Here is a 10,434-nt window from a genome sequence, read left to right as displayed (position 1 = left end):
GCTGCCCTTTTTTTTTTTTTTTTTAAGTTTATTTTGTTTTGAGAGAGAGACAGAGACTGAGACCGAGACAGAGACAGTGAGTGAGTGGGGGAAGGGCAGAGAGAGTGTGTGAGAGAGAGAGAGTGAGAGAGAGAGCGAGAGAGAATCCCAAGCAGGCTCCACACTCACTGCAGAGCCTGACATGGGACTCAGTCCCACGAACCAGGAGATCATGACCTGAGCCAAAAATCAAGAGTCAGACGTTTCACTGAGCCACTCAGGCCCTCTATGGCTGCTCTGAGTGATGAGGATATATCTACTTCAACAGCTGGACCACCCCCCACCCCCCAAGAAGATGAGACGTGACACACTGCCCTTGGCCAAAGGTGACAGTGGGACCAGAACAAGAAGAAAACCAGCATCAGGGCCTCCGTGTGCTTAGCCCGCGGGCTCATCCCAAACGCTGGCTTCACAACCTGAAGACTGTTTTTCCAAATCAACAAAAGATGTTCTAGATCCATGATTATGTGTTCCTCCTATAGCAAATGATTTATAAACACAGATATATAAATTCTATCTAAACATAAATTACACATCTGTGCACAGCACACTGCATCGTAACATATTCTAACACAGGTGAAAACAGTGTTCTATTACATATAATAAACCCAGGCCAGTCTTTTATCATCAGGACTAGAAATATGTATTGATAATAACTGGCACCTTGCACTGAGGATCTTTGGAAAACACCCACTTTTCCTTTTTAAAACATTGTTAGAAATATATAATTCTGAACTCATCACGAAAACACCCACAAGTATTCTTTTTAGAAAAACTGCCCCCCAAATTCTTTGGCTCTTAAAGAATCTGTAGTGCCAAATTTTTGTCTAATAAAATGACATTTTAAGTGGTATCTGAGTCAAGCCCAAATGAAGGAATACTGGTTCTTCGAGTCAGCAAAAGAATTCAGTCTTTGGTATCCAACACTCCATTATTCATTGGCCTGAACTGGCAAGAGAGCCATCAGCACTATGGAGATGACAGGGAAGGGGGTAGGTTGTAGGCAGATAATGAGAGAAAAATAATCTGAAATACCTCTCAGGCCAACTTTGAACAACATGTTACACATTTATCATTGGGAGGTGGAGGAACTCTGCTGTTCCCTTGATAGATCCCCTTTCAGCTCATTTCTCTGTTTATGGGGCAATTTCCTGAGCAAGTGCTTAAGATCAAATGTCTTGTTGAGCCTATGGCTCAATCAGGACTGGACTCCGGAGTCCCATTAAGCAAGGCCAGAGGGAAGAATGGATTCCCCTCTATGAGACAGCCCCTCCCTGAGCCCGCACCCCTGGATGGCTCACCGGGGCCTGCGGAAGGTCAGGCCGTAGTGCTGACAGGCCAGTCCCACGGTGGGGGTGTACACTATGGGCATGAATTTCTCCACATCTGACGTCAGCACTCGGTAGAAGAGCTTCTCGTTCCGGTCCTGGAGTGTCATGAGAATGATGTACCTTGGAAAGGGAGACAAGAACCATGCTGGTCACACAAACACCATAGTGGCAGCGCAGAGGTCCCTTGATGCAAAGACCCGGGGCTCTCGCTCAGCTACTTATGATGGTGGGTTCATGGGCAAATCACCATCTTTCCTAAGCATGGGGCTCATTTCCTATGAAATGTGGAGAATATTGTCTGCCTTATAGTATTTATCATTACTCATGGCACAGGCACTATTGTAAATATTTTACATTAACTCATTTAAAACTCCCAAAGACTTGGGAGGTAGGTCCTATAATTATGGCTGTTTTAGAGATAAGGAGGGTAAGGCACAGAGAAATGAAATAACTCACCCAAGGTCTCATAACACAGTAAGGATTTGAACTTAAGCAATCTGACTCTAGAATCTCAACCATGGTGCAAGATGGTTAGTTATGTTATGGCTGTGTGGACATTACCGAATGAAAAAAAAAATGCTGGCAGTGGAGTAGGGTCAAGGAAAACACAGAACATACCAGTGATGGGTGAGCTAGACTTTCCCACCACAAAGGGCTGTCCCTGGTCACAAGCAGAGCTCCAAGTGGCTGAGTACCACTTGCCCTCAGGAGGTGTGCTCCAAAAATATCTCTTTCTCACCTATTCCCTGAAGCCTGAAATCACTAAGCCAGGAAAAAAGCTTTTCCTTCACAGTCCTGAAAATGCAAAATCCCTGGGAGAAAAAAAAACCCCAGAGGTTGAAATTCATGATGAGGTGCTGGTGGCTACTGATATCACACCCTTTCTGGACAACAGTGTAGGAGAGTAAGGAGGCACTTGAGCCCTGGCATGGAATGGGGTGAGAGAGAGGTTCCCATAGTGGAATGACCCCTGGCCGTGGTATCAGGGTCCTGGTTTGAGTCTCAGCTCTGCTGGTAACTAGCTTTGTGACTTTGGGGAGGTCATGTGACTTCTTGGGACCTCAGCTTCTTCTTCCCCACCAAGGGACCTGGTCCAGAACGAAAAATAGTGTTTTAGCAGGAAGAGAGGATTTCTGCTTAAGCAGCCAGGACCTCCACTCATTACTAGTGTTCTAAGCTCATTCCCTTACTCAGTAGCCATTTGCACACATCTCTTCCCAGTTATGCATTCAGTGATGACAAGTTGGTAACTTGAAATCGGTCATGGTTGGGAGTATTTACATCATGGAAATTGGCCAATGCTATAAATCAGGGGTCTCCCCATACCCCAGAACCAGTTATTATAAATTTACCTGCATATCATTACCCTTACTGAAAAGAAGTCAGGGAGCCTCCTTCGCATTTCCCTGAGCACGTGCTGAAAAAAGGGACTCTGGGAATGAGTAGGTCAGAGGAGTCAACAGACCATCAGGAGCAAGCCCTCTAGAGCTCCCAGGATCAGGCACACCTCCTGCTCCCTGAGCCTGGCATGTCTTCCCAGGCATATGAGTAAGGTCTATCTAGCTGAAAACAAACTGGGGAGATGGAAGGATTTGGGACTTTTAATTCTTAGGAAAAAGGATTTCATATTAGACTTTAATACTTCTTTGTAATTTTAACAAAAAGGGAGTTCAAAGTTAGAGCATGTGTAATGTTGTTGGTTGAATTAATCATGTACTTTCTGGTTTGCTCTTTAGGGTGAAATAGTTAGACCCAATATGAGTAGAATAAACAAGGAGAGAATATTTGACCTGGGCTGCAGTATAGCCTTGGAATTAATGGGAGTGACACCCACAGAGTTTAGCTGTTCAGGAATAGAGGAGGACGAGGCAGAGGTTTCATTATTCACTACTATTTAGAAGCAATGGACTCTAAACTCCAGAGCACGGGAAGATGGGTGCAGGATCTGACATCCTGCTGAGGGGAACAGCTATATCATCAATGACCCAAAATATTGGCTATTAAGCTTTACAGATATCTTCTCCCTAAATTTCTGCTGGAGCCCAGAGCAAGATATCATATTTATTTTACATGCTTTTGCATAGTGCCTATTATTACAAGTTACAATTACTATGTAATTGTTCTGAGCACATTACAAACCCTAATGCATTTAAGCCTTATCATAACTATATGAGTTAGATGCCACTGGTGTGGTACAGATAAAGAATGAACCAGAGAGGCTAAGTTTTGCTATTAAGTAGTAAAATGAGGATATGAATTCAGTCTAATATTAATCTAGTCTTATAGCCACTGAGCTCCAATGCCTCTTAGCTATGGCACAGCAGAGCAGTTAAAAGTAGATTCTGAGTGAACTACCTGTGTTCAAATCCTGGCTGTACCAATTCATAGCCATGTGACATAGGAGGTCACCACCTTCTTTAGTAAAACTGACAAAGCTGACTCTCTGATCCTTCAGTTGGCTCTTCATGTAGTATCCCCACTGGGAGAGCCCAGAGCGGCATCAGGATTATTACCGGCTCCTGTAAACTTCTAACATATGACATTTGAGGTCCCTTCCGAGGTGTCACTTTGCATTTTCCCTTCTCCCCCACATCCCTCTTACTGCAGGAACCTAGGCCATGTACCACTTCCTTGACACACCTTGCTCCCCTTCTCCCTCCCCTTCTCCATGAACCCCAATGCTGTCTGCTGAAGCCCCATCAGTGCTTCTCTAGCTAACTCAGATAGCACCACTTTCCAGAAGCCCAACCAGATTCCACTGGTTGGAGGTCAGTCTCCCTTACCAGTTCTACCAAGATATGTCAACGGTACCTTTATCATAAGAAGCCCTGCCCCTCAGGGAGACCACCACCCTGTGGAAGACAGGGCTGGGTCTGGGATCTCTCAGGGCTCTTGGCCTTTCTCTACTGGAGAGAACCAAGAGAACCTTGTGTGCACCACAAGAAACATCCCAGCCTGGGGCTCAAGTAGAGAGAGCAGATATAGGCACTGACTTGTCCAGGTCGCTCTGCTGCCGCTCATAGTATCTCATGATTCGGAGGAGCTGGACGTCCTGGCTCAGGAAGCAGGGGGGGATCAGGCCATGGATTCCAAGCTGCAGCCTTTCTTCAAGTGTAAAGGCCATCCCCTGGGAAGAACAAGAAAGAAACACAGGCACATGAAGGGATATGCGCAAAACTACGGAACAGAGAGGTTCCATCCACAGACAGGTAAAAGTCACTGCTTCAACAGTGGGCCCTGCATTAGAATCCCACCTCTGCCATTTAAATGACTGGGCAATCTTGTGCCAGGTACTTGGACTCTTCTGGGCTTCAGATTTTTCTTGGAAAAACGAGGAAAATATCTATGCAGTCAGATTTTTTTGGGTTACTTGTTTTTTAAATGTATTTTATTTTTTAGAATAATTTTGGATTTATAAAAAAATGAGAAGATGGTACAGAGAGTTCCCATATATCCCCTCACCCAATTTCTATTATTAATATCTTCTATCACTTCGGTACATTTGTTAGAGCTAATGAGACTATAAGCGACACATTATTATGGAGTAAATGCCATAGTTTATTCAGACTTCCTTGGGGTTTTTGTTTGTTTGTTTGTCTTTTTAGAAAGTGAGTGGGCAGGGAAGAGGGGCAGGAGGGCGGGTGGTTCAGAGAGAGCATCTTAAGTAGGCACAATGCTCAGCATGGAGCCCAACGTGGGGCTCAATCCCACAGCCTTGGGATCATGACCTGAATTGGAATCAAGATTCAGATGCTTAACCAACTGAGCCCCCAGATGCCCCACAGACTTCCTTAGTTTTTACCTAAGGTCCTTTCTGTTGTTGTTTTTGCAGGATCCCACATTACATTTAGTGATCATGTCTCCTCAGGCTCCTCTTTCTGACAGTTTCTCAGACCTTCCTTGTTTTTGATGACTTTGAGAGTTTTGATGACTTTGAGAGTTTTGAGGAGTACTCGTTATGTATTTTATACTATACCCTTCTATTGGAATTTGTCTGGTGTTTTTTTATGACTCTACTGGGGTTATGGGTTTTTAGAAGGAGGACACTAAGGGAAAGTACCATTTTTCACATCAGATCAAAATTGTACTATCAACATTTATCACTGTTGATATCAACCATGGTCATGACTCTGATCACCTGGCTGGGTAGTGCTTGTCAGGGTCCTCCACTATAAAGTGACTCCTTTTCTGGAATTCTTCTATATGCAAGATTTGTCTCTTCTCCCCACTTATTTATTTATTCAGTCACTTATATTAGAACGGACTTATGGGTATTTATTTTATATTGGATTATAATCCAATACTGTTTTATTTATTTTGTTGCTCAAATTGTTCCAGCTTTGGCCATTGGCCATCTTTCAGACGGCTCCTGTGTCCCTTTGACATATTCCCTTAATTCTTTCCTCCTCACTCCCTTATTCTCTTCCTTCCTTTCTCTCTTTCTCTTTCTTTCTCTCTCCTCTCCTCTTCTTTCCTTCTTTTTTTCTTTCTTTCTCTCTCTCTCCCTCCCTCCTTCCCTCCCTCCTTCCTTCCTTCCTTCCATGTCTTGTTCTCTTCCTTCCTCCCACCCTCCCTCCATCTCTTTCTTTCTTTCCCTCTCTCTCTTTCTTTCATCTTCTTCTTACTTTCTGGCACAAGATGCTCTGGGACCATCTTGTATATTATAGCCTGTCCCAGTCCTAGAATCAGCCTTGTTTCAAGGAGGCCTGATTCCTTCTTGGAAACATGGCATTGGAAATCAAGGTCTGGTCTCTACTTAATACATGTGCTACTAGGGTTTGTTTCTAGTTCCTCTCAGCTCAAAGAGCAAGGAAATTAATCTATATTAAGCTAAATATAACTTCATACTAATGTCTCTAATTCATTACTGCATGGATCATTGTAGCCTCATCACTTTGCTAATCGGTAAATTCAGATCACAGTGAGAGACTCAGCTCCCACCACCTGCCATCCATGAACTTAATTACCCAATTCTAGTATACACATATAGCAGTATCACAATTTTTAACCTGTGCCACCAGAGAAATAACTTAATGCATTAGAGTATAGTGCTTATAAGCTGTTCCTTTTGCCTTTAGTCTTACAAACTCCACTTATTTCCGCAGCTACTTAGGTCAGCACTTTTCCTTCCATCCCTCCACCCTTTATGTACGATATAACACAGTTATATTCTCATGTTACAGTGTGCATTTGATCCAACAGCCTATTAAATGATTTGGAAAAAATCTGGATACACTAAGATCCATTCTTTATGCTATAATGTTGTAGGAGTTTTGACATGCATAATGTCATGAATCCATCATTATGGTATCATGCAAAATAGTCTCATGGCTCTAACTATCCCGTTTGCTTTACCTATTCATCCCTCCCTTACTCCCCCTGGGCTTCTGGCAACTACTGATTTTTTTTTTGCTATATGTACAGTTTTGTCTTTTCCAGAATGTCATACGAATGGAATCATACAGCATGTAGCCTTTTCAGATTGGCTTCTTTCACTCAGCCAGAAGCACATAATGTTCATCCATCTATCTTTGCGGCTCATTTCTTCTTATCATGGGAGGACATTCCGTAGTCTGGGTGTACCCTAGTTTCTCCATTTATCTATTCATCTTGGTTGCTTCCAGTTTTTGGTGAATATAAATAAAGTTGCTATGAATATTCATGTGCAGGTTTTGTGCAGACATAAGTTTTCAAATCAATCGAGTAAATACATAGGAGTGCACCTGCTAGATCATATGGTAAGGCTATGCTTAGCTTTTTATAGAAACTGCCAAACTGTTTCTAAAATGGCTGTGCTATTTTGCATTCCCACAGCAGCAATTGAGTTTCTATGGCTCCACACCCTCTTGAGCATTTGGTATTGTCAGTTTTTAAAATTCTAGTCATTGTAATAGAGATGTAATTGCACACTATTATTGTTTTAAATTGTAACTCTCTATTGATATACTTGTGGTGAGCATTTTTTCATATGCTTATTTTCCATCAGTATACCTTTTTTGGTGAGGTATCTGCTCAGATTTTTGCTCATTTTTTTGTTTTTGTTTTTCCTTAATGTTAAGTTTTAAGAATTCTTTGACCTACAGTTTCAATGCAACCGTATCAAAATTCAAATGGCCTCTTTTGCAGAAATAGAAAAGCCAATTCTTAAATTCATATGCAATAGCAAGGGGCCCTGGACAACCAAAACCATTTTTTTTTAAAGTTTATTCATTTATTTGTTTTGAAAAAGAGAGAGAATGCACATGGGTGTGGGAGGGGCAAAGAAAGGAAAGAGACAATCCCAAGCAGGCTCTGTGCTGTCAGTACATAGTCTGACCCTGGGCTCTGTACTCATGACCCATCAAGTCATGACCTGAGTAGAAATCAAGAGTTGGACACCTAACCAACTGAGCCACTCAGACGCCCCCCCCAAAAACATTTTTAAAAAGAAGATTTTAAATTATAAAACAAAGCTACAATAATCAAAACAGGGTAGTACTGGCATAGGATAGATCAACAGAATAGAATCAAGAGTTCAGAAATAAACTCCTACATCTATGGCAAATTGATTTGTGACAAGGATGCCAAGTCCATTCAATGAGGGAAAGAACAGTCTCTTAAAGAGATGTGCTAGGATAACTGGGTTTCCACATGCAAAAGAATAAAGTTGGAGCCCCATCTCACACCCAATACAAAAATTAACTAAAAATGGATCAATAACCTAAGTATAAGAGCTAAAATCATAAAACTCTTTGAAGAAAACACAGCGGTAAACCTTTGTGACCTTGGATATAGCAATGAGTTCTTAGATGTGATACTAAAAGCACCAGTAACAAAGGAAAAATTAGTTAAGTTGACTTCATTTGAAAACTTTTGTGCAAAAAGGACACTATTAAGAAAATGAAATGGGAGAGATATTTGGAAATAACATAAAGGGTTTAATATCTAGAATCTACAAATAATTGCTATAACAGAACAACCAACAAAAAACAACCCAATTGAAAAATGGGCAAGTAAATAATTTGAATAGACATTTCTCCAAAGAAGATACATAAATGCCCAATAATGCATTAAAAACTGTCAGCATCATTAATCATTAGGAAAATGCAAATCAAAACTACAATGAGAAACTATTTCATACCCACTAGGATGGCTGTAATAAAAACAATAGTAAATGACAAGTGCGGGTGAGTGTGTGGAAAAACTAAAACCCTCATACACTGCTGGTATGAATGGAAAGTGTTGCAGCCTCTATGGAAAAATAGTTTAGCAGTTCCTCAAAGCTAAACTTAGAATTACCATATGACCCCAGCAATTCCACACCCAGATATATACCCAAAAGAATTGAAAACAAGGACTTGAATAGACACTTGTACACCAACATCCAAGGCAGCATTATTCACAATAGCTAAAAAGTGGAATCAACCCAATGTATGAGTAGATAAACAAAAGGTATATATGAACAATGAAGATATAACCAAACTAAAAGGAATGAAGTTCCAATACATGCTACTACGTGGATGAACCTTGAAAACGTCATGTTAAATTAAGTAAGCGAGATATGGAAGGACAAATACATGATTCCACTTACATGAAATATTGAAATAAGCAAATTCACAGAGACAAAGTAGATTAGAGATTACTAAGGGCTGAGGGGGAGTGGTGAGTTATTGCTTAATGGTTACAGAATTTCTGTTTGGGATATGATAAAAATTTTGGAAATGGACAGTGGCGATGGCTAGACAACTTTGTGAATATGCTTGCTGCCACTTAATCAACACTTAAAAATGGTTAAAATGGAAGATTTTCTTATACTTTACCACAACTTTTAAAAACTTAATAATGCATTATGCCCTAAACCATTGAGGTATACATTTTACATGGATGAATTATAACTCAATAAAGCTGTCTTAAAATAATTCTTCACATGTTCTGGATATAAGTCTTTTATCAGACAGGTATTTTATAACTATTTCTCTGAGTATGTGCCTGGTCTTTTCATTCTCTTACCAGAGTCTTTCACAAACAAGATTTTTCTGGTTTGGGTGCTGGCAGGGAGCTGGAGAACAGTGGGATGTCACAGAATTTGCTCTCTGGCCAGGTTAAGTGCTATGGAGACAGTGTCTGCTGGCAGAAGTTCAGGGACTGTTCTCTGAGGGACACTGGGAGACACGGGGACCACAGCTGCCCTACCTTTATCCCAATATGCTAGAGTGTCACCCATTGTGTGAAGAAGACCTGTTCTGTGTAGAGCTCAGGTGGCACAGCCTCGAAGCTCTTGGCTTTCTCATGAAGGGTCCTGACAGTGATGACAGTAGCGAGATCCTGAGTGGCTGCCACAGGTGGAGGACATCAATAAGAAAGGGACCAGAATCCCCATAGGTGTTTTGTAGGGGACTGAGAACAGTTTTTAATTAAGTAATTAATTAATTCTGTTAATAGGGCCACCATTGTATCCAATGCTGATGATACCTGGAGCATCTCTACTTAAGCCCTCCATCCATAATGAACCCCATGTAAAAGCAAGCTTCCTCATAGAAGTGCAGAAGGCTTTATGGGTGATAAGCAAGACCTAGACTGTTCCGAGGGCAGTCTAGCTTCCCCCAGAGCCCTTGAACACCAGAGCTCCCTGCATTGCTCTGCCAACTGAAAAATACCTCCTCTACTATGATTATTACAGGCTCTTTTATAAAGAGTTTGATAATGATAGGGAGATGCAAGCCCATGTGCTGAACATCCACATGTTAGGGTTGTTGCCATTATCAGCTCTAAGAAAGGGAATCTAATAAATACCCAAAATTACATATCCTTACAATCACGCTGTGTGGAGGTTTTATAACCTCTGCTAGATAAGGTTCTACAACCTTTCCAGATGAATGGCTAAGCAAGAGAGGTTATGTCATGCTCTGGAAGTTGCCCCCCTGTGGACTGTATTTCATTGCTTCTTAACCAGGGTGCATCTTATAATCAGTTAGCCCATTTGGTGCGACCATTTTTTTTCTTGATGATTTCTTTGACTACAGGCAAGTGACAGAACCAAGATTTGATCACGGGCTGCATGTGTTGCCACTACGCTGTTTCCCTG

The 10,434-nt window shown here is 41.5% G+C and overlaps 1 protein-coding gene across 2 annotated transcripts in view; it reads right to left on the bottom strand.

Annotated features, from left to right (window-relative positions):
- Window positions 1-10,434, bottom strand: part of ME3 (malic enzyme 3) — a 192,504-nt gene that overhangs the window by 103,804 nt on the left and 78,266 nt on the right. For both annotated transcript variants that reach the window (XM_077778974.1, XM_077778973.1), the window contains exons 2-3: window positions 4,364-4,497; window positions 1,341-1,490 (exon numbers count right to left, since the gene is read on the bottom strand). In XM_077778974.1, the coding sequence (XP_077635100.1) occupies window positions 1,341-1,490; window positions 4,364-4,494 (281 nt within the window). In that variant the 5' untranslated portion in view covers window positions 4,495-4,497. The remainder of the gene's footprint in view (window positions 1-1,340; window positions 1,491-4,363; window positions 4,498-10,434) is intronic.

This window comes from Crocuta crocuta, unplaced genomic scaffold, assembly GCF_008692635.1.
Source record: "Crocuta crocuta isolate KB4526 unplaced genomic scaffold, BGI_CrCroc_1.0 scaffold148, whole genome shotgun sequence".
Classification (NCBI taxonomy): domain Eukaryota; kingdom Metazoa; phylum Chordata; class Mammalia; order Carnivora; family Hyaenidae; genus Crocuta; species Crocuta crocuta.
Note: the sequence above shows the minus strand (reverse complement) of the source record. Positions and strands in the feature narration are given on the sequence as shown.